General features: G+C 34.0%; 2 protein-coding genes across 2 annotated transcripts; both read right to left on the bottom strand.

Annotated features, from left to right (window-relative positions):
- Positions 1-5,526: 5,526 nt before the first annotated feature.
- Positions 5,527-23,658, bottom strand: LOC134277747 (uncharacterized). The gene is made up of 3 exons (XM_062760057.1): positions 23,202-23,658; positions 11,779-12,003; positions 5,527-6,211 (listed from the first exon to the last, which is right to left on the bottom strand). The coding sequence occupies exons 1-3, from the start codon at positions 23,605-23,607 to the stop codon at positions 5,538-5,540; spliced, it is 1,305 nt and encodes a 434-aa protein (XP_062616041.1). The 5' UTR covers positions 23,608-23,658; the 3' UTR covers positions 5,527-5,537.
- On the bottom strand, positions 14,739-17,561 carry LOC134277748 (uncharacterized). The gene is made up of 3 exons (XM_062760058.1): positions 17,545-17,561; positions 17,348-17,358; positions 14,739-16,570 (listed from the first exon to the last, which is right to left on the bottom strand). The coding sequence occupies exons 1-3, from the start codon at positions 17,559-17,561 to the stop codon at positions 14,739-14,741; spliced, it is 1,860 nt and encodes a 619-aa protein (XP_062616042.1).
- Positions 23,659-25,436: the final 1,778 nt, after the last annotated feature.

The following is a 25,436-nucleotide window of genomic DNA, read 5'->3' as shown; positions in this document are numbered from 1 at the left end:
AATGATAAGACACTGACAGTGAGTTTTTCAATCCTATTACCACGGTCCGATTTTGGCAGAATCAGAATTAATCTGGTACCGCAGCTGAATGTAAACAAACAGGCCAGTCTGGTCCCCTCTCCTGCTTTACCTCGTATGTGTAGAGAACTACGGTAACACTGATTATCAAAAATCCTTACGCTAATGAACTATGTTCTTTGACTTATGAAGTTTTCAAAGTCATTACTATACTAATGTTTATTTTATATAGATAAAACTTTGTTTTATTTTTGTTGCTTTATTTAGCGTTTGTATTATCTCAAAAGCGGTTGAGAGTAAGAACTATATTTTTGCACGTAACTTTAAAATAGCGACTTTGGGGTTAACATCCTGCCTTGAACAGGATCACATAAGCCGGCAATTGCTCTTTGAGCAATAAGCCCTGCTAAAATTATACAGGGAAATGGTTCTCCCCCATTAAAACGATAACTTCAATATATCTAGCGTGCCCTGGAACATGTGTCGTTAATAATTTCTTCCATTTTTATGAAAAGAAAAATTAAATTAAGTAATGCAGATCAATCTCCTCGTTCAATTATTTTTTGAAATCAAAGTTTTTTTTATTGGCTTTCAAATGTAATCAATATTGAAAAAAAAGATAAACGACATTGTTTGTGAAACATTGATGCCCCGTATGGCATCATCAGACCTGCCTACCCTTTTCATTGCAAAGGCGCAATTTTAATGTATTTTTGGTGGAATTTTAGGGGTAAAAGCGTACTATCAATCATGTTTTCCTTTTTTGTTTTACTAAAATACTTTATTTTCCTTTACAACAACCGAAATTGTATATTACTTAACAAAACTGGCATAAACTTTTCATCTCTTAGCAAAAAATGTGTTGTAAAAAATACCAATATCCTAGATAAAACTCAATTCAAAAATACATACTTAGTGATACATTTTGGTCAGTTTATATCATATCACTTAATTGAAGGCTTGCTTCTGCATGTTTAAACAAATCGTAATGTTTAGCATTGCATTTTATCTTTTTAAAACTCACGTTTCTCTATATCTTGTTTTAAGCGATGTTAAATAAACTAAAGGGGGCATAGAAAGTATTTATTGCGATATCATTTTATAGTTAACGTAAGTAGTTCCTTCTCGTCTTCTTTCGAATCTTCGCCAGTTTACATGTAACTGCAAAGTATATTACGTACGTTATCGAAGTAGTCCTCTTTAAATAACTTTTTAGGAACTACTCATTTCATTTCAGAAGGTCGTACTTTAACTCTAAATTTAGACGTTCATAATTGTATTTTAACGAAAACATCAACAGCGTAAAATTAATATAAGAGGCGTAATAGCGTAATTTTATGGTAAAAAGCGAAAAATTACGCCCAAAGCGGAAGGGTAGGCATGTCTGCATCATTGCAAAGATTAAACTTTTCATAAATGCAAATAAAATACCGTATAAGTGGAAATTTTAGCGAGACGCAAATTTAGCGATTTTGGCCTTAAAATAAGGTTATTTTTAGCGAGAAGAATTTTAGCGATTTTCAAAAGCTCACCAAAGAAGCCATTACAAATACAACATAATTAATTTTTAAAAATGATATTCAATTTTAGTGATCTCAACATGCTCGCTATTAAAGCCAATTTGAAAATTAAATCCTCGCTTAAAATTCTGCTTATACGGTATATATATTAACACCCAAAGTAAGGTCTTCTCACAAGAAATACAATCGTGAAATATAAAAGCCCTAGCAACACATGTTCAAAAGTTATATTTGAAAGGTAGGTCAAACCCCAAGGTCAAAAGGGTCAAAGGTGTTGGTTTTTTAAGAAAGGACTTGTAGCAATGATTACATATGTGAAGTGTGAAAGCCCTAGATTTCTAGGTGACTCACTTGGCTATTTCACATTTTTTAATTCTAATGGTTCAAGCACTGTTGACTATATGTTGGCATCAAGTCAGTTGCACCTTACGATCGAACATTTTAATGTATTACCTCCAACAGAAATATCAGATCAGAGTCTAATAACTGCAAGTGTACATATAAACATGGACCTGTTTTGTAACAAAAAATATTAAATACACTCTTTAAAGGGGAAATACCTCTGGTCAAGCACTTGTAAAAACCAAAATGTAGAAGCTGTTAATGAGGAAGAAACAAAAAAATCAAATACTTATATTGAATAATTTACTACATGAAATACAGGATGATAACACATATGATTCAAATGATCTTGTCAATAAACTGTCAAATATTATAATTAATGCAACAAATAAAAGTGTTCCATTTAAACCTGCAAAATTTACAAAATCAATAAGAAAAAAATAAACAAAATCCAAATTGGGTGAATACAGATTGTCTACTTCTATGAAAGGAAGTTAGAAATTTAGGACAGAAAGTACACAAATATCGGAACAACTGTGAACTAAAACATGCTTTCGCAAACTGTAGAAAAAATTATATTAAATTAAGGAAAATCTTAAATTAAATTTTTACAAGAGTATAGCAGAAGAAATAGCCAATATCAATCTGGATTTAGAAAAGGTCACAGGACCACAGACAAAATATTTGTATTAAAAACACTTGTAAACAAATATCTTTACGCAAAGAAACAGAATTTATATGTGTGTTTTGTAGATTTTCAAAGGAATTTGATACTGTATGGAGATCCGCACTTTTATACAAATTGAATAAAAAGGGCATTGGTGGTAACTTTCTCAAACTTTTAACAGACATGTATTCAAACACATACTATTCTTGTAAAAAAGACAATCAAATGAGCGAGAAATTTAAAGCCAATAGAGGAATCAAGCAAGGGGATAATTTAAGTCCAACACTTTTCAATATATTTGTTAATGATTTTGTGAATTATTTTAAGAATGTAAATACATATCCTGCTTATCTAGATACTATGCCAATTAATCATATATTTTTTGCTGATGATTTCGTCCTTGTATCAGAATCAGAAGTTGGTCTACAAAAGTGTATAGGAAAATTTTGTTCAGACTGGAAATTGTGTGTTTATATGAAAACATCTGTTGAGGAAGCATCATTTAGGTTTTATTATAATCACAAAATGATTAACATAACAAATGAATACTAGAAAACTGACCAGTCAGCAAGGGCCCCGCCATGGGGTAGAATTATAAGGGTGCAGCTTACGGAATGATTAAAAAATGATGAAGAATAAGCAACAGCAACTGTATTCTTAAAATTTCAAGATAATTCCTGAATATTGAAAAACCTGTAAATAATAACCTTGTATTTACATTAGGCAGTAAAGAACAGCTTAACGTTGAAATGTATATTTAAACAATAATGAAGCTTATGTTATATAAAATGCCAGCCTTCAATGAATGCAAATATCATGAGGGCTTGACCCTAACTTCATAACAAACAGCAGTTGCAGACAAAGGTTTTCATTAATCTTTAAGTGACAGATAAAGAAAAGCCTACTAAATTTTCTGCAGCAGGCTAGATAATTAAACCTAAGGGATTAATTGTACCTCTCTCATCATTTTCTTCTTGAGATACAATAAGAACTTTTTCAGTATTAATGATAGAATGGGGTTTTTATACAACTACCTTAAAAATTAATTACATAATAATATTCTTGAATTTACATAAAGGAAAGAAAGTAAAAATAAAAAATATATCTTCTTTAATCTATTTCTTGTTTTTAGAATTCAACGAAATCATAACTATTTTAACAAAAATAAAGTATAAACATTTATATTTAAATCCACATTTCAGAGTGTTCATAGCATTCCAAATTGACTTAACTTCATTTGCAGACAGAGGTGGTAATTAATCTCAATGTGACAGATAAAGATAATGCTTTGGATTTTCTTCAGGAGGAGAGCTAATTAATCCCAAGGGACTCATAGCAGCATTCAGTTTACAATGGGAACATCTTCAGAAGTTATCTCTCTTTGCCAATGCATTTTTATATAAAGTTAATGCATCTACCCCTCCACCCAGCTCCAAACCAGGAGACATAGAGAAACAAACTTAGCATCAAAATATGTTTTTCTTCCTATTGAACTACCATAGCAAATTTGATCTTAATTGAGCAACCATAAAAAAATCATTAGGAAAAAACAGAAAATGTGTGGACGGAAGAATGACAGACGGACAGACAGAGTGATTACTATAGGGCACCCGCAAATCCTTGCGGGGCCCTAATAAATATTTGTGTGTTGTGTTTAGATCTGATGGGAAAATGAATTTTGCCGCTCAACAGCTATCAGAACGTGCTAGAAAAGCATATTACGCTTTCAAATCAAATTTTCCTGCAAATGTTAATTTTTCTGCTGAAATTATGCTGAAATTACATCAGTCAATGATAATACCAATTATAACATATGGATCTGAAATATGGATAACTGACTTTAAAATGTGATTTAATGTCTTCACACCAGTTTCCTTTTGAAAAAAACACAGCACTTGATACTTAAAGATATACTAGGGGTACATAGAAAGGCATCAAATCTAGCTGTTTTATGTGAGTTGGGTCGTTTTCCTTTGTACATGTTGTACATGTACTATTTATGTTATGAAAATATGTTAAAATATTATATGAGACTATAAAGGAAATGGAATGCAAACATGATTATAACAATTATTTAGTGGTTTCTGCATTTAAAGAAGACAAAAATCTTGTATCTAAAATACCTTGGCAAAAAGAAACTGTCTTCATTACTACAAAAATTAAATACTGGTTCTTTGGAAATATCTCACATAACTTTGGAAAACAAATTACAAGAGCATTACCAAAACAAGATATATGAACAACTGAAAAATGTTAGCAAATCAGACTCTGGAAAGTTAGCATTTTATAGCAAAATTGTGTCAGAATCAAGATGAATACAAACTGCAAAGTTATCTAAAACTACCCCTGGAAAAAAGTTGTAGATCTTTATTAACAAAATTAAGGATCAGTGCCCACCCACTGTATATTGAAACGAGTAGATACTGTAAACCCCCTATTCCTAGAGAAAAACATTTATGTTATTCATGTAAATTGTTTGTTGAAGACGAAAAACATTTTGTTCTTTATATATTGTACAAAGTATGATCAATATAGATGCACTTATAATGATATATTAAATGTAAACACATATACTAGTGATAACCCCATTAGAAAAATTGTCAATTCTACAAATATTTCAACTGCTAGAAGGATATGTTGTTTCTTGAAAAAGTGCTTTGACATCAGAAAAGAAAGTCAAAAATGAATATTAATATTGAGAAATACACAATTTTGTTCACCTCATATTTCTTACTTTGTATATGCTTGTATTAATTGTGTTAATTTATGTTATGTTACTGATGTTCATGACTGTATGCCGACATGGTAATAGTCAATAAATTAAGTGAATTGAATTGAATTTTGAATTGTTTTATGGACTTCTGATCATGATTGCTGTCCGTTAATATCTCCATATGTTAATTTTAACTATTCTAACTACATACCAACTCAGTTTTTTGAGAACAAGGTTTTAACATGTTGTTACCAAAACAAAGGACATTTTCAATTTTTCATTTATCCAACTTAATATATTCTGAATAAAGCATGAAATGCTTCTTTTTGTTCACTTTATCTTTTGTTTCTTTTCGTCTAAATGATGGACTGTAGGATATGTCCTTTGTTTTATCAAACATCTGCAGCTCTTTCAATATTTTATGAAAGTTGCAACTATGGGAAAAGTCTTTCAAAAGTGTATCATTTAATTTTGGGCCAAAAAACCGGTGATTGAGAACCATCCAAATTTGCAAAACAGCAGACAAGTTGAATCTCACTCCACTTTCATCCCACAATGATGCAGGTTGATGTCCACTACTTAACAATATGTCATTTTCATAATCATACATTACAATGTAATAATGGAGAGGAGTTAAAACCAATGATGGCACCAGTATAGGACCACACAACCCTTCTCCATCTGTTAAAACTACATTTCCTTCACAAAAAGAAACTGTAATAGCTTGACTGAGTATCTGTTCAGCACATTTTTCAAATATCAATTTTGCACCATTAACTTCACATATGTCAGTCGAACTACAATTCTCCTGCAGGCAATCTTCTGTGAGAATTTCTTCATCCTCTTTCAATTCATCCTCAGGATCATCACTAATAAAGCAGAGTGGAACGTATGAAAGGCGTGGAGGAACCAAAACTACATCAGGATGACCATACCAAATTTCCTCACATCCTAATAAAAGAGAATTTTTTTTTAATAAACAAATATGTACCCTGTGGCAATGTCAAGCATTACAACCCACAGGACGCAATACACAAATCATGTTCACTCTGAAATATTTTGATGCTTGATCTGTTGATGTTGGTGTGAAAGTAACTAGCTGCAAATCTGTAGCTCACTGGTCTGAAAGAAAAACAAGAGGCCCAGGGGCCACACGCTCACCTGAGCAATTTGCTAGGAAAAAGCACATATCAGATCCGAACTGAAAGTTTACTGAGTCGGAGGGGGGGGGGGGGGGGGGCTTGAATTTTAACCTCATAGGGGGTCATGGTTTAAACATACATGTATCTACACTACCTGAGGATGATTCCATATAAATATCACTAAGCATGGATTTGAAGTTCTTGAAAAGAAGATTTTAAAAGGTTTCCCTATATATTCCTATGTAAAACTTTGATCGGCCATTTTGGCCCCACCCTACCCCCAGGGGGTCATGATTTGAACAAACTTGAATCTACGCTACCTGGTGATGATTCCACATGAGTTTCTTCTTTCCTGGCCCAGTGGTTCTTGAGAAGAAGATTTTTAAAGATTTTTCCTATATATTCCTATGTAAAACTTTGATCGGCCATTTTGGCCCCACCCTACCCCCAGGGGTCATGATTTGAACAAACTTGAATCTACACTACCTGGTGATGATTCCACATGAGTTTCATCTTTCCTGGCCCAGTGGTTCTTGAGAAGAAGATTTTTAAAGATTTTTCCTATATATTCCTATGTAAAACTTTGATCGGCCATTTTGGCCCCACCCTACCCCCAGGGGTCATGATTTGAACAAACTTGAATCTACACTACCTGGTGATGATTCCACATGAGTTTCATCTTTCCTGGCCCAGTGGTTCTTGAGAAGAAGATTTTTAAAGATTTTTCCCATATATTCCTATGTAAAACTTTGATCGGCCATTTTGGCCCCACCCTACCCCCAGGGGTCATGATTTGAACAAACTTGAATCTACACTACCTGGTGGATGATTCCACATGAGTTTCATCTTTCCTGGCCCAGTGGTTCTTGAGAAGAAGATTTTTTAAAAATGCCATTAATTTTTCTCTAATTCATAATTATCTCCCCTTGGAAAAGGGCGTGGCCCTTCATTTGAACAAACCTGAATCCCCTTCACCTAAGGATACTTTATGGCAAGTTTGGTTGAAATTGGCCCAGTGGTTCTTGAGAAGAAGATGAAAATGTGAAAAGTTTACAACGACAACGCCGACAACAACGACAACGACGACAACGCCGACAACGACAACGACAGACAACGGACAAATTGTGATCAGAAAAGCTCACTTGAGCCTTTGGCTCAGGTGAGCTAAAAATGGGATGGAGGACCAAAGAGCTACAGTGCCACCCATTTAAACTAAAACTGTCTAAAAGGGACAAATACCCCCGCTGGGTTTTTCAGAGAAGGTGCCAATTCACAAATATATTTTATGGCTCTAAGAGGTGTTATCAATTTTCTTACAAAAATTAAGAGTGAAAATATAATTGCTCATTATACTTTTAATAAATGAAACAAAGGTGCAACTAAATAAAACATCAAAACTAATAAATAGTAATTACTTTTATTTTAAAAATGTTTCTTATTTCTTTCTATGTTAAAATTTGATTTCCTATTATGGCCCCACCCTACATCCAGGGGTCATGATTTTTACAATGTAGAATCTTCACTACCCAGGGATCTTTCCACATTAAGTTTCAGCTTTTCTGGTCCAGTGGTTTTTGAGATTTTTTAATGACCCCACCCTATTTTTGTCTTTTTCATAATTATTTCCCCTTGTGTAAGGCCCAGTGGTTCTTCAGAAGAAGTCGAAAATGTGAAGTTCACAGACCGGCGGACAGCTAGACAGCTAAGCAGATGGACAGCTAGACAGCTGGACGGACGACAGACAAAATGACAATGTGATCTGAAAAGCTCATCACTTCGGCTCATATGGAGACGTCATCATTTGCCAGTGGAGAGCTGCAAATTTTGTCCTTTACTGGGCACTCAGGGCCTAACACCAAAACCCCTGACCCAGGCCCCATAACATTCATAATTTTGGTATAGTTACAATCATGCCAACAATTTGACTCCTTAATTGATGTCGAGGAGTAAAGACAGGAGTTCTTGAACTCTTTTTTCCACTGTCAGTCATTTGGACTGACTGCCACAGGAAGTGTGTCGGTCCAGACAGATTTTTATCAGTCCAACAAAATAATTAAACATAATTTTAAGAAGATTAAAACTGTATTTGAATTTTATTATCATTCATTTCGCACCCCCGTCATATACACACTGCATACTTCATGCGAATTTTATCATCGTATAACAAATTTCGTTGAATTCTCATGGGAGGTAAATTTTCTTCATAAGTTTTTAATCTAGTTCGATTTTTCTCACCTGGCGAACACCTTATCGCCGTCAAAAACTTGTTAAAACAATTAATAAATCATAGTTTAGGACTTGCGTTCATCGAAGAAGCCATTACGAGATACTGAAAAGCGTTTAACAGATTATGATCGGTCAGTTATAGGGAATTCGTACGAAATTTAGTCGGATTTTCGCAAATTGCTTTCTCAACATCTACCGGTCATTTTGACTGACACAGAACGTAAAGTTATCGGTCCTTGGTTGTTTTTATCGGTCTTGCCGACAGGACCGAAAGATTTCAAGAACTCTGAAAGAAGAAGATTTTTTAAAGATTCCATTAATTTTAGTGGTTTTGGCCCCATCCCTCAGGCCCTAGTGGGACATGGACCATGAAATTCACAATTTTTGTTCCCCTTCACCCACGGATACTGTATACTCAATTTGTTTGAAATACTGATACAGTGGTCCCAGGGAAGAAGGTAAAAATATTCAAAATTTTATGACCAACAAACAACGACTATGAAAGATGAAAAGATTGTAATAGGTCACCTGAGTTACATAAATCTACATAATGTTTTATTACTTCTTACAATAAATTTGAATTCTATGAATAATGTTAATCTAAACTATATTCAATTAAAACCCAGTGATTAAACCAAAAACATTTAATATTAAGGAATTATATTTTGTGCTGGAAGTTTTTTTTTTTAGAAGAAAAGGATCAATTTTTCTCTTTCAAAGTATTACATCAACCCAAGAACCTGAAGAGACTACTGTGTAACTCTAATTTTGAAGGAACCCATTCAGAGACTAAATGTGAAAATCCTCGATGCGGAACCTGTGACTTTCTAACTGAAGGAACTTGTTATAACTTTAACGGCCTAAGATTTACAGTGAATGCCAATATGTCGTGTGATACACAAAATGTTTTATATGTGATAACCTGTTCAGAGTGTAGTGAATATTACATATGTGAGACCAGTAACACCCTCCCTACCCAGGTTCGTACTCACAAGCCACAGATTAGCACTCCGTAGTATAGACAAATACCACTAAGTGAACATTTAGATGTGTGTGGACAAATGAAATTTATGATATTTCCGTTTTATAAAGAAGAACGAGGAAATGAAATTTTTAAACCAAAAAGAAAAACATTTTATTTGTACTTTAAAACCAACTTAACAATCTGATGTTAAGTATTTCAATTATGCACTTTATTGAGATCTTAAAAATTTTCTATACTTTTACCTGTACGCAGTGAGCTGTTAACTATGATGTCATAGTACATTTGACTTCATAATAACGACGTCATACACTCCGCCAATTAATGTGTAACATTACTATGTTACTACTAACAGCTGTTCATTTTGTAAAGCTTCTGAAGATGGAATGAAAGGCCTAAAGCTTTACTGAAGTTTTTCGTGTTTTTCATTTTTATTTTACGTATTTAATTCTGACCACTGAGACTTTTTATTGGATTATCTATATATAATTATATAATAAAAACCTTTCAAACACTTTTTGAAATATTTCAGCCGAACACCTGGCCTTCACCAGTCGTGTTTTTTTGAATGCAATTAATAACTCAACAATGAACAACATATTGTGACGTCACAATGAAAACTAAAATTGAGAGGCAACTTCATGCAATGGAATTGCGCCAAAAAACATCTGAAAATATTGCGAGAGCAAATATTGTACTTGTGTAATCACTAATTTGGTGAGTTAAAAAATCCCCTTAAAATAATAAAGGCTCAAATAATTGTTTTTCCTTCATAGAAACTGAAAATATAAAAATTGATAAATAGATGAGAAATATGGCTTTACTTTGCTACTCTATGAAATTCAATTGTAATCATCCCCAGACTCATTTTCCCGATTTCTTCAGAAAGGATAGTTTCCCCTAAAACCTAGATTAATCTCTTTCTTTTCTATTACATGGGTGTCCTGATGTGATAGGACACTCAAAAATATCAATTTAAATCTAATTAAGGAATAACTGTCTTATTTTTTGATTTCATGTTGTGATAAATTGATTGGCTTGCATGATAATTTGCATAAACCCCACAGGCATTTATGCACAAAATTATTATGCAAGCCAACCGATTGATCATCGTCATGAAATAAGACAATCTGACATTTATTCTTGATATTTACATGGATTGGTATTGATTCTGCCTATCCACGTGCAAGAAGCCCTGCTTCTTGTCCCTATTTGTCCCGCCCTGTACGTGATTTTTTTTTTAACTACGCCTATCGATGAAACAGGACATTGATGGAGAAATAACATTTATCCACTGGGTGTGAGTGGGATAGCTCTTTTATCAAACCCGCGACAGGGAATAGTTCCTGTCAAGGGTTTGATAAAAGATCTATCCCAACTCACAACCAGTGGATAAGCGTTTTATTATACTGATGTATAATATAATTTCTGAGGTTTGAATTTTTTTGAAGTAAGATAATTCTGCAAGAATAATCTGAAATCTTGATGACGTCACAATGCTACTGAAGTCATTATGACATCATCAGTTTAAAGATTTATCGCTGGAAATCAAAATTTGCGAAAACAATTGCATGAAAATTTTCTGAGGATGGATAGTATACACGTATCGGTATTTACTGGCTATAAGGACAAGGCAGCAAACTATTTCTCGAAGCGCAGCCGAGGGAAATAGTTTGCTGTCGAGGGGGACAATAAACTTGCTATTGTCCAAATAGTCAGTAAACAGATGTTTTATTGCACTGATGCTGACTTTACTTTTGTTACATCATAATGTATATGTCACAATCCGTATAAAATCAGAAGTTTTCCGAGATGAAAAGCAAGGGAAACAGAATGCTGCTGGTGAATAGTTTGATGACTATTTCACCATGGGCAGATAGCACAAAAACTATTTCACGGTAGGGGCTGTTAGGAAAAGATAGCATGTTTATTTGTAGTATTTTTATATAGAACAAATTCACAGAGGTATAATTAACAAAAATTATACCCCAGGGTATAGCTTTGCTATGCGAAGACTGTAAAGGATAGTTACTTTACCTTCTGAACTGTATATAGGAAACATTTTTACAAAAGTATAATGAAGTACATTAACTTTTTGTAATTATATCTCAAACAAAGACATTGGAAATGTAAATATTCATTGTTTAATGCAGTGCACAAATACTTACCAAGTCCTGTTTGTCCGTAATATATAAGGGATGCACAATCTAATGGCTTCAGACATGGACATTTGACTGGTCCTCCTTTGTACTCATTGCTTATAAGATATCGGTTACCATATACAAGGCGGGATAGAAGATGATTTGTCAATAAAACAGCAACAACAACTTCTGACTGTTTGTCAAATGCATCTCCAAAAGGAATTCTTTGCTTTAAACACATCTCATGGTGATCTAAATCAATTTAAATAATTATTTATAAATATGATATATTTATCTTTTGTACCAGGAAACAAGATAAGGCCTAGAAAAAAAATATGTTTGTTTCCGCTTTCCCGCCTGACCCTAATTTATAGTGCCGACCCTATATATTTTTTTAATGCTTTTATCCCATGATGTGCAAGATTTTATCCAGGGAATTAAAGTCTCCAACTTTGCAAGCTTTTCAAGACCGAAAGAATTTTGGATCACCTTTCTATTATAAGTTTAAGTCACAGAAATGCTTAAAAACACAATTTCTTTTGTCATTAATGTTAATTCTATACATGTTTTGATTTTTTGATTAAAGACGCAAAAAAAATTAAAAAAAAAAAATTTGCCTACCTACCGACCCTATATTTTTTCACCCTGAAAGCAGAAACAAACATATTTTTTTTCTAGGCCTTACCACACATGAACCCCTAACCCTTAGGCCTAGATCCACACACTGCACAATTTTTGAAAAGGCATCCTTGCTTTTCAAAAATATTTGATTAATACCAAGGCGCAGATTTCAAACAATTCATTCATTTTCAGTATATAAGTACAGCCCCCCCTCTATGGTAACAATGACCCTGAAGCCTTGAAATTCACAATTCTGCAAGATTAGGGCCCTTGCTCAGCATAACTATATAGGTAGTTCATCTGCCTCATACCCAGAGACAGAGAGGAAAGTTTTCAAAGATTTAATGTATTTTCACTATATAATCAATAGAGCCCCGCCCTAACACCAGAACCCCTGACCCTGGGGCCATAAAATTCAGAATTTTAAAAGAGGCATTCTTGCTCATCATAACTATGTACTTAGTTAGTTTATTTGATACCTAGGAGCAGAGAAGAAGACTTTCAAAGAATTCATGTATTTTCACTATATAATATATAGAGCCCCACCCTTACACCATAACTCCTGGCCCTGGGGCCATAAAATTCACAGTTTTGGAAGAGGCATTCCTGCTCATCATAACTATGTACACTGTACATATAGGTAGTTTAATTAACACCTAGGAGCAGAGAAGAAAGTTTTCAAAGAATTCATGTATTTTCACTATATAATATGTAGAGCCCTGCCCTAACACCAGAACCCCTGATCCTGGGGCCATAAAATTCACAATTTTAGTAGAGGCACTCTTGCTCATCACAACTATACACTAAGTTAGTTTATCTAATGCCTAGGAGCAGAGAAGAAGATTTTAAAAGAATAAATGCATTTTCACTATATAATAATCAATAGAGCCCCGCCCTAACACCAGAACCCCTGACCCTGGGCCCATAAAATTCACAGTTTTAGTAGAGGCACTCTTGCTCATCATAACTATACACTTGGTTAGTTTATTTAATACCTAGGAGCAGAGAAGAAGATTTTCAAAGAATTCATGTCTTTTCACTATATGAGCCTCGACGGATAGAAATCGACCTTATGGCAAAATTTATCGAATTTGAGATTTTTGTGCATTTAGATAGAGCATACAAAACTACGATAAATATCGAAAACCAAATCAAAATATCTCTATAAACAACAGAAATATCGCAGATTGAAAATGATATGTTTTAAAAGCTAACAAAATAGCACATTAGAATATTCTAAATCAATTGTGACGTCACAAAACTTTCCAATTGCAATTCTACCTGTTATTAATAATTTAACACAACAATTTAACAATTAATAATACCACAAGCAACCATGTCATTGTCATTTACTCTTCGTCAGGTGCAGGGCACGTTGCATCTTTGTAGGGCGCTTTATATAGAATATCACACTGCTGTTTTGATCTCGGCCCTGGTATCAGCCCGAGCGGTTGGTATCGGCCCAAGCCCGGAGGGCGCGGGCCGAGACCACCCGAGGGCTGATACCAGGGACGAGATCAAAACAGTGGTGTGATGTTGTTTATATCATATATCTAAAACCAAAGGAAAGAGGAAATGTTTTGATATTTTTAGCATCAAATTTATATAATTTTGTCATTACAAAATATTGTAGAGTTATCTTTTTTTTATTTCGATGTTCCTGGAGATGTTGCTTGACGGTGAATAATCAAATAGAGATAGATTTGCCTGGTCTGGTCATTAAAAAGAATAGTCCTGGCGTTTTGAAGAATATCATTTCGAAGAACATTAGATAACAAAGATTTAAAAGTTCCCAAACTTAAAAATATTCTACTTTCACTTTGGATCGAACCGGGGTTATAACTTCGTAAACGAATCGTTACAATTTGTAAACCTGAGATTTATAGTAACTATATTTGTTTTGTTTACAATATATATTTAATGAAAAATAGCACAATAAATGAAAACTTGATGTTGTCTTACTGTCAAAGCAAATAAACGTCCATTTTTTTTTTTTCAAAACATTACTTGTTGCTGTCGAGCAGCTGTCCTAGAAGTAAACAAGAGTTACCTCTCTTACGTCACAAGTGCTATCATTTGGCGCACTTTTTAAAAACAATTTTGTCAAAATTCTAATATGAATAAGAATTTTTTAAAAATTCTGGTTTAATTTTTCAATATATAATGTTTCTCTTTAATACTTAAATATGAATTTTACTCTTAATTCACACAAATTAAACAGAAATAATTATTTGAAATTTGAGGGCGAGACAGCCCCTTGACGACGGGCCGAGACAGAGATATCTCAGCCCTGAGGGCGAGACAGCCCTACTTCCGAGGCGCTGTCTCGCCAAGTCAAAAACGCCTGTATCAGGGCTGATACACTACTAGGTATATGATATAACGTAAGACCTAATCTCACGAAAGAGATAGCGCACTCTGTCGTTTGAAAGCCCTCCAGGCAAAATAACGTCTGGAAATTCCTTGCGTAGTTTATCTATGTCAACCTTTTCTTTCAAAAGCTGAATTTTGACTTCAAACGAATCAAGCGTTTGCCTTGCGTACACTACGCCTGGTTCCTCATTGGTGAACATGAAATGGTGATATTTCCCGATCCCTTTAACCGGTTTACAGTACGTACTGAAGAAGGCGTCCCATCTGAACCACTGGAAGTCTCCACATCTGGCTGTCGTATTGCTTTTTGCAGATTTTTCTACAACTTGTTCCAATTGCCCAATGCTGTTTACTTCTGCTCTTCGATAATACTTCTTGAGCATGCCAAAGCATGAGTCACATAAGCACTTTGTATGACCAGCAATCATAAAGTGTAAATAGATTTTTCTGTGGAGTCCGCTTAAGCATCGCCAAGCAAGGTAGTGTAAAGTTGTTTTATTTTTGTTTTGTCCGACGCAATTATCAGCGTGGAGATGGCAGACTGCTTCGCCGTAGCTGTTTGCATCGAAGTAATGATGCAAAATGCTCAATACAGCATTAGGACCATGAGTTTTACTTCCATTTTCACCAATAGTTTCATTTTCATCTATGAGATAGTTGGTTTGGAGAGGGAAGTTTTCATCACATACACCAAAGATCTGAACCTTTCTGGGCTGTAGAAAAAACAGTGGTCCGACTTGTTGTGAAGAATGGGGGATGGTCACATACTGCGAAAAATCGAATGTATAATGTACATTCTCGTAAGGTACAGAACATGACTGCAGATATTTCCCATGGGGCTTCTCGGCATCCTTTAGCTCCTCTCTTGCATTAGCAGTACATTCTTTGTAGAATTCTCTCTCTTGTTTAGCTTGATCAAGATGATCAGTCAGTCGCTTTGTAAGTTTTAACTTTGTCTTCTCGTCATATGCCCCCGTTATGTCTTCGCGGAGATCATGGCAGGTCTTGCACAAGTCTGTTTTGGGTTTCATGAACTGTATATAAGGCACACATGAATTCCATGCCTCTTTGAATGTGGTTAGCTTGACGGACGGGCTACTAGATTCAAGACATGCATCTTTGTACTTCGCATGAACCGTTGCTTTGCTCTCATTACAAGGCAGGAGCACAGGTGGTGTGTCATCGCGTGCTCGTGGGGCAGCAGGTAATGGCAATCCATACTGGTCTGCGTATCTCTTGATAAACAGGACTGCTGCTTCAATCACATAAAATGGATAACCATGGTTTGATTTCTTGCCAGTCAATCCATGAACTCGTGGGATGGTGCCGTTATCTTTGAAATGTTTCTTCAAACTTTTATACTCCGCGCGTCCAATTTCGAAAATAGATCGCCAAGCGCATTCACAAATTTCTACTACTTGAAAGCTGTAACGGAACCGTTGACGTTCACGTTTGCTTCCTTTGGAGCCGACAGATCCGTCCGTTTGAACCAATTGATCTTCGAGTTTAGACAGGATATATATGTCCCTTTCACTTTTAGTGAACTCGTGTAGTCTTAACAGAAGCTGATATGCATGCTCTTTGTAAGAAAATATATGTCGAAAACAGTTCTTAATGTAGCCACATTCACTTTCAAATAATTTGTCTACATATACCCTCTCATGATCCACATCATCATTCTGACCTGATGGGACAGATGGTTCGGCAAAAAATTCAGTTACTCTGTTCCTGATATTCGCCTCATCCACTTCAGCATCGTTTTCATCGCTGTCTGAGTCATTCGTGTTTATTGCCAGTGGAGGAGTTGGAGATCGTGGAATGTACTCTTGAAATCAAAGTATTCAGAAGTACAGAGAGCCGGGCTCATTTACAGAGTAGAATGGATTTCTTACATGAATCACGTTTATATTCTGATGAAAAAATTATTTTAAAACTATCAATATAAATAATAAGACACTGACAGAGAGTTTTTCAATCCTAATACCACGGTCCGATTTTGTCAGAATCAGAATTAGTCTGGCACCGCAGCTGAATGTAAACAAACAGGCCAGTCTGGTTCCCTCTCCTGCCTCGTATGTGTAGAGAACTACGGTAACACTGATTATCAAAAATCCTTACGCTAATGAACTATGTTCTTTGACTTATGAAGTTTTCAAAGTTATTACTACTAATGTTTATTTTTTATAGATAAAACTTCGTTTAATTTTTGTTGCTTTATTTAGCGTTTGTATTATCTCAAAAGCGGTTGAGAGTAAGAACTATATTTTTGCACGTAACTTTAAAATGTCGACTATGGGGTCAACATCCTGCGTTGAACAGGATCACATAAGCCGGCAATTGCTCTTTGAGCAATAAGCCCGGCTAAAAAATCAGCAGCCTCTTTATCAAGTTGTTCTACTTCAATATCCATCACTTACACTAAAAGGATAAATTAAATACCGGTATAAATATGTAGATAAATATAAATCAGCACAAGCAAAAAAAAAAAATAATAATAATAATTGATTCAGATTTGATACATCTTCATTTGTTTCTCTCCTATAAAGATATCAATTAATATTTTATTATTATTATTATTTATTATTATTTTAGTCGAACTCACTGAGGTAGAAACTAGAAAGGAACGCAGAATGCATATAGACAGTATAAAACAGATACAAACTTTAAGTATATAGATTATTGCTACAGTGTATTTATTTCAATTGAATTACTTTTATGGAACGCCCAGTTCAACAGGGTTGGTTATGTTATGCATCAAGTCCGGGAGAGGGGGGTCAAGGAATTTCCCTTTAGACTCACCGAATTAGACCTTTCATGCTTAATTTTTTTTCTTTTCATTTATTTTGTTGTTTCTTCATGTTTTGGTTTCTTTTCTTTATTTAAGTTTTTATTTCTGTAATGAGTCGTTTGTTTTTTATTCTTCTGAAAATTTAATATTTTTTCGTGTTTTTGGGCCCCAAACTCATAAATGACATGGAAGGAAGTTACAATTATATAAATCTACAAAGTTGATAGGTATGATATATACTTTACGTTAAATAAAACTAAGGCAAACTTTATAAACAATTATCAAATATTATAAAAATATATTTTAGCAAATACGGAATTTCGATATTCCAAGTATGCACATATATTTGCATGCTCAAAACATGGAAAGGTTTGACAACCCTGCAAAAGGGGGTTATAATATTTCAATACACATTTTCAAATTTCAGGGGGAGGGGGGGGCGTCTTATGTTGAAAGGGATCAAGATCACTGTGTGTCTTCGTTTATTCAGAGCGCACAATCTGCTATGCTGAATAATCACTGAGAAAATTAAAAAAAAAAAATGTTTAAAATCGCCTGCATAATTCCGTACTTGTACTACGAACTCTATAACTACCAGTTTATATGGGAAACGGTGAACATGATTAAGTAAAATATTCCATTAATTATTTTAATGATTCCCCCGCTTTGAGCCTCTTTTTCTGTCAATGGGAAGCAACTCGTGCATTATCGTATTCAGTCGATAGGTACGAATCGGCCGAGGTTTGCCGAGTGTCGTACACGTATGTTCAATTTAAATAGGCAAGTAGGCTAACGCTCAAAGCGAAATATGAAATCGCTTTAATTAAAGGTGTCATTATCTTGGTCAGTTTTTTATAAACAGTACTAGGAAGGACAGGGACAATATCAGATATTAAGCCGATCTGTAAATCGTGTCGGTAGTTTTGGTTTTCAAGATTTATTTATTTCATTATGCGTAATCACTTTCTTCTTCTTCTTCTTCTTTTTTTTTGTTTTTATTAAATTCTTTTATATTGCTTCATGTTATTTTGAACCATGAAAGCAATAAATTATAGTATTTGTTCTAAATCTAATCTTGTCTGATGTACACAGCTGACGTGAAACTCACGCCGTCGACGTTATACACAACTTCACAAGTTCGATCATCTTAAATCTGACGGCACCTGACAGATTTATATTCATTTAATTAAACTACCAATATAACATGTATAAGACAAAGGTGTAATATTTCTTAAGAGTTAACTTTCACTTTTCATTAGGCTACTTGTAAAATGTTTTCTTACCTCTTTTTCATGCATTCTTTGGTGTCTTCTGCTGTTTTGTAAATAAATCGGACTCGGCATTCATATCGGTAAAGTTTACACTAAGCCATGGTAACAATTTAAATGTGCGGGGCTCTGTGAAGGAAAAATATATTTTTAAAATTTGTACATTACTCTGAAAATTATTTTTAAGCTTTTGATGCTGTTCTGATGAGGCTGAATCATGTATAATATACGCAGAAAGAGAAATCCACGTGTAAAAAAAAAATGCCGGGAAATCTTTCTTAACTTTATTTGCTTTTTTCTCATTATGACGTTGCATACAATAAGGTCGATTTCTATCCGTCGAGGCTCATATAATCAATAGAGCCCCAACCTTAAACCATAACCCCTGACCCTGGGGCCATAAAATTCACAGTTTTGGAAGAGGCATTCCTGCTCATCATAACTATGTATTTAGGTAGTTTAATTAACACCTAGGAGCAGAGAAGAAAGTTTTCAAAGAATTCATGTATTTTCACTATATAATATATATAGAGCCCCGCCCTAACACCAGAACCCCTGATCCTGGGGCCATAAAATTCACAATTTTAGTAGAAGCACTCTTGCTCATCACAGCTATACACTAAGTTAGTTTATCTAATGCCTAGGAGCAGAGAAGAAGATTTTCAAAGAATAAATGCATTTTCATTATATAATATATAGAGCCCCGCCCTAACACCAGAACCCCTGACCCTGGGCCCATAAAATTCACAATTTTAGTAGAGGCACTCTTGCTCATCATAACTATACACTTAGTTAGTTTATTCAATACCTAGGAGCAGAGAAGAAGATTTTCAAAGAATTCATGTATTTTCACTATATAATCAATAGAGCCCCAACCTTACATCATAACCCCTGACCCTGGGGCCATAAAATTCACAGTTCTGGAAGAGGCATTCCTGCTCATCATAACTATGTACATAGGTAGTTTAATTAACACCTAGGAGCAGAGAAGAAAGTTTTCAAAGAATTCATGTATTTTCACTATATAATCTATAGAGCCCCGCCCTAATGCCAGAACCCCTGACCCTGGGCCCATAAAATTCACAATTTTGATAGAGGCACTCTTGCTCATCATAACTCTGTACTTAGTTGGTTTATTTAATACCCAGTAGCAGAGAAGAAGATTTTGAAAGAATTCATGTATTTTCACTATGTACTTATTTAGCCCCACCCTAGCACTAGAACCCCTGACCCCAGGGCCATGAATTTCACAATTTTGGTAGAAGACTCAATGCTGATTACAATCATGCAAACGTTTTGACTGCTTGATGACCAGGAGTAAAGAAGAGGATTTTTAAAGATTGCATTAATTAATTTTAGTGGTTTTGGCCCCACCTCTCAGGCGCCAGGGATCATGAAATTCACAATTATTGTTCCCCTTCACCCATAGATGCTTTGTGCCAAATTTGCTTGAAATTGGTTCAGTGGTTGCAGAGAAGAAGCTAAAAATGTTCAAATGTTAACACACGATGGACCACGCACGACGACGGATGAAAACGGTTAGCAATAGGTCACCTGAGTTTATTCAGGTGACCTAATAAAATAAGAGCAGAGCAAACATGGACCTCCGAAACATCAGAGGTGGGATCAGGTGCCATGGAGGAGTGAGCATCCCCTGCCGACCGGTCACACCCGCCATGTGCTCGTTGTCATGATCAGGAAATAACGGAAAAAATCTGTCGTCAATTCAGTGTATACATAAATAATGGACTAACAATTGGTATGAAAAACGTCAGTCAGCATTTGACTCAATGATAAATTGTATTTGCTGACAAGGTCATTGTATCGACCATAGAACTTACGAAATGATGACTTTAAACGAGACTGCTGATATTCTTGTTTCATCAACTTGCTTGTCAATAATTTACCTCGTTTAAGAAATTGCTCATACGTAGAGCATGCTATTGCGTATCGAATCAATTGAGATATATATACTCCGTATGCAGGTGATGAAGGTATATTGCTGCATAAGTAAGGGAAGTTGACAATAGAAAAGTTAAGGTCTTCAATCCCTAATAGGATGAAATTCAATGAAATTGAAAACATAACCGATATGTAGGCATTGAATACTCAGTTTATTTAGACATACTTCCCATTTATTACTGTAAGTATGTTTAGTGGGATGTGTCCTAATTCATGACCTTGAATTTTGGTAAGAGTTATCTCCCCATTTTTAATTAATAAAAAAAATCAATTTAAAAAAATTTAGCTGGTAAAAAAATTGTTTTTAATTATCATTCTATTTTTAATATTTCAATGCATCTTTCCACCACAGGATTTATTGATATTCAATTTATTTGAATTTTTATTTTGAAAAAACGCTTTTCCCCATAGACTTCAATGCAATCTTTGTTAATTAACTACTGCTTAATTAATGAATTTTTTGAAAATTTCTCGTGGGCAATCCTTTTCCACTATAAAATGCTTTAATATTATATCAGAGTATTGTGTACTTGACGGACATTTAAGGGTAGAGAATTTGGTCCCATTAGGGATTGAAATCCTTAAAGTCATCACGTTTATCATATAGCTTGGTTGTTAGATTACCATTTGTGTCTTTTTCAAGTAAAATATCCAAGTATGAAGCAGAAGTGTCGGACTCTGTGGTATCTTTTATCTCAAGTCACCAGGATATATCGTATTGACGTAGGAATGGAAATTATCATTATTAATTGACAATATGTCGTCGATATATCTAAATGTCAAGTTGAAGGCCACAGCAAGTGTTTTCTTCTTAAAACAATTCATGCAGCTTGGAAAAAAAAGTAAAACAACCACAGAAATATGTTTAAATTATTTTTAAAACAATATATTACAACAAAACAAAATGCGGAATGCTGAATTAAAAAAAATGTATTAGGATTAAAAATAATACAATTAAATTCATTTATTTAAAAAATGCATTTGAAGGGTTAACTCGATTTTAATTTTTAGAAAAAAATATTTTCCAGTTAGAATACATGTACTTTTGATAATCAAGGTAAATACATGGTTGTCTATTAGCATGATTAGTTTTGAACATAGAATTTTGACATTTTCATGCCACGAGATTACGTGACCCGCAATTGGAGAAACTACCACAGTTTGATTTAATAATCATTATAGTTTTATTTGAGCAGTGATCATTATGATTGATTCCTGAGATAAAACTAAATGCATTTACCATATTTTCGAGCTCTTATTATTTATCTAGAGCTTTTATATCAGCCTTTCTGCAGCGAACAAAAACGAAAGTAGCCTGTCACCGCAGCAGAAACAAGTTTTAAATGCGTGCATTTGAGAATTTCGATTAACGGATGCACTCTTAAAGTTGATATTCAAATTTTTTTAATTAATTACATACAGAAAGACCAGTTCTTCATGACCAGCGTATTTATTAATTTTTTTGCGGTTAGATTTTACATAAAATACAATGAGTGAAACGGAATTGGAGACGACCCGGAATTGGCGACTGCACTGTATCATAAAGAGAATACCAAAATAAGAGCTTCCTTTTTGCAATTTTCTAAGCGCCCGGAGCAGTTAATAGGGATTATAGCGTATCCATGTGAATGGGCCTTTACCTTATAGCCTGAACCCCTCTATTTACCTGTATGTATGTACATATATTTATATAAGTAGGTCGAAACCACTGGGTTCGTAACCACGCAGGTCAAACACAGAATCGGTCGTAACCACTCGACACCGGGAAATCAGTAGAGGTGCAGGTGTCATAATAGTATTTCACTTGGGTTCACTTCAAATCATGGCTGACGCAAAATAATTCCGGATCTTCCCTTCTGATTCGGGCATTTTGATACGAGACTGGAGCTGAATTTTTTTTATGAGATGAAAAACAACATGTAAACTTCCTGTATTTACCAGATTTATTAAAATTTAGGGCGTGCTAATTTTTCTACATACTGTCAAGAGTGGGGAGTGATTAGTCCCTGAACTAGATTTTAAAGCACCTGCTCGACTTCAAACGAAAAAAACTTGCGTGCCTTGCTGAATGGCTATGTATTTTTTGGTACTAAAATCTTTGTAAAGAATGGTTTTACAAGCTCTGAAAAGGAATCTTCTCAGAAGTTTGTTTTCCATTAAATTACATGTACTCAAACTTGCACATCTTTGGTAAGAATATAGAGCAGAATCTAATTCTGTTGTGCAACTTACAATAAGCATTACTATGTTACTGGTTTATGATACTGTGCACCGAAAAAAAATGTTCAGAGTAGAGTTCGAATTTCCTCTAAAATACATTGCCAACGGAAAGTGATACACTATCCTTGTCCCCAAGCGCTAATAATTAAATATTTCAAAACTATTTAAATAACCTGTAGGCTATTCAAGTAAAATCTCAGACCTTAATAGATACTCACGTAATTCTATGAGGAAATTTCTCAAGGCAGAAAGGGCATAGAAATAACTCCTTTCATTCCCTGTGGGCGAGTCGAAGAATCCAACACCAACATTGCCCACAGATCGACGCAATGCATCAAATCCTTGTGAATAAATATTCGAAAAATTCTCACACAGCACTAAGTCATTGTTGTCTTTGACGGTTATCAATTCATACTCAAGATGCGCTCTTGAAAAACTGTCACCTATACGGCAACTTTTAATTTTCAATGGTGCTAGCTGCAAGTCCCTGTAGTTATCTAAGGCTGAATTAATTAAAGAAGTCAGTGATGCCGGAGGCTTTGACGACCAAAATCTCTTAGTTAAGATCCGTTGCCTAAATACAGATGTGATTTCCAAGAGTAAACATTTTCGTAAAGCATCCATGATCAATTGTAAAGAGGCTTAAAGTTTACTGTTTACACCAGAAATCAGGCGCCATTACTAGTTTACCGTACACCACGCCCGATCTAAATTCGAAGCGAGCTAGCTGTTTGTCAATATAGATGATATTAAAATAATTTATTATAATTTCCGCAATAATATTTGTTTTACAATGATATATGTCAAATATTATGTATTGAGTATTTAACAAAAAATGTAAAGACGTTAGCCATTTTTTTTATTTTTGAGATTTTAGAGAAATTCTGAATTTAGAGATATAAAAATATCCAAAAGCTTCAAAGCAACAATAATAAATAGCAATGATTATTAATTAATAATTACTAATATGTTACAAAGAGAACAAAAAATAAATAAATTTCAAAATATGAAAATACTGAATTTATTTTTGAGATTTTAGACAAATTCTGAATTTAGAGAATGATATAAAAATATATGAAATTCAAAGGTTCAAAGCAACAATAATAATTAAAAATAAAAATTAAAAGAATTGTCTTTAAATTAAAACAAATATTAAATAAAAGAAAAAAAAGTAAAGCAAAAAAAAAAAAAAAAAAAAAAAAAAAAAAAACCACACACACACCACAAAATAAAATAACAGAAGTTTTGATTGAATTAATTCTAAATATGAAAAAATTTCAGTCTGGACTGGTTGAAAGTGAACTGAAAATCTTTGATCATCTCCAAGCATATATATGGTGGCATATTTCTGCCCCCAACATGCAAGATAAATTATGTTAACATGCAACATAATTATGTAGACATGCAGCATATATATGTCAACATACAAATGTTGACATGCAAGTTATCAATCTTAAAAGAAAATATTATTTAAATATTGGTAAATTAACTTACTAATGCCTGTATCTGACATTTTAGATGCAAGATGCAACATAAATATGCCAACATGCAATATTATAATGTCAACATGCGACTTATTCATGTCAGCGTGCAAGATAATTATGTCAAGATGCGACTTATTTATGTCAACGTGCAAGATAATTATGTCAACATGTGACTTCTTGTGTCAACATGCAAGATAATAAATTATTATTTTAACATGCAAGATTTGTAAGTTGAAAAGCAACTTATTATCTTGCATGTTGACATAAATATCTTGTATGTAAAAATATAACTTGCATGTTGACATAAATAAGTCGCATGTTGACATAAATAAGTAGTATGTTAACATAATTATCTTGTATGTGAACATAAATATTTGCATGTGAACATAAATATTTGCATGTCTACTTAATTATATCGCATGTTTAACTGAAGTATCTTGCATGTTAACATAATTTACATGTATGCTCACATAAATAAGTGGCATATCTACATAACTATACATGTAACTCGCATGTTGACATAAGTAAAGCGCATCTTGTCATAAAAATGTTGCATCTTGCATCTACGATGTCAGATACGGGCTTACTACGTGATTTGAGACATAATTATCTTGCATGCTGACATACATTTTTGCATGTTAACATAATTTATCTTGCATGTAGGGGGCAGAAATATGCCACCATACATATACATGTAACTTTATATTTATTTTTTCATATCGACAACATGCAAGTTACCAATCTAATAAAGAAATATAATTTAAATACGGTTAAATTTACTTACTTACGCGCGGATGCAAGATGAAACATAGTTATGTAAACATGCGACCTATTAATGTCAACATGCAAGATAAATATGTAGAAACGCAACTTATTTATGTCAACATGAAAGATAAATATGTCAGCATACAACCTATTTATGTCAACATGCAACTTATTAATATCAATATGCAACTTATTTATGTCAAC

Source organism: Saccostrea cucullata, unplaced genomic scaffold (genome assembly GCF_032062105.1).
Source record: "Saccostrea cucullata isolate Sc308-1 unplaced genomic scaffold, CSIRO_AGI_Scuc_v1 ctg6744, whole genome shotgun sequence".
In the NCBI taxonomy this organism is placed as follows: Eukaryota; Metazoa; Mollusca; class Bivalvia; order Ostreida; family Ostreidae; genus Saccostrea; species Saccostrea cuccullata.
Note: the sequence above shows the minus strand (reverse complement) of the source record. Positions and strands in the feature narration are given on the sequence as shown.

Excerpts from the sequence above, each read along its gene's own strand:
- LOC134277747 (XM_062760057.1), bottom strand. The coding sequence starts at position 23,607 with ATGGATGCTTTACGAAAATGTTTACTCTTGGAAATCACATCTGTATTT. Across the intron at positions 12,004-23,201 it reads AAATTTCCTCATAGAATTAC|ATCACCATGAGATGTGTTTA; the intron begins GTGAGTATCTAT and ends AAATTGATTTAG. Across the intron at positions 6,212-11,778 it reads TTACGGACAAACAGGACTTG|GATGTGAGGAAATTTGGTAT; the intron begins GTAAGTATTTGT and ends CTCTTTTATTAG.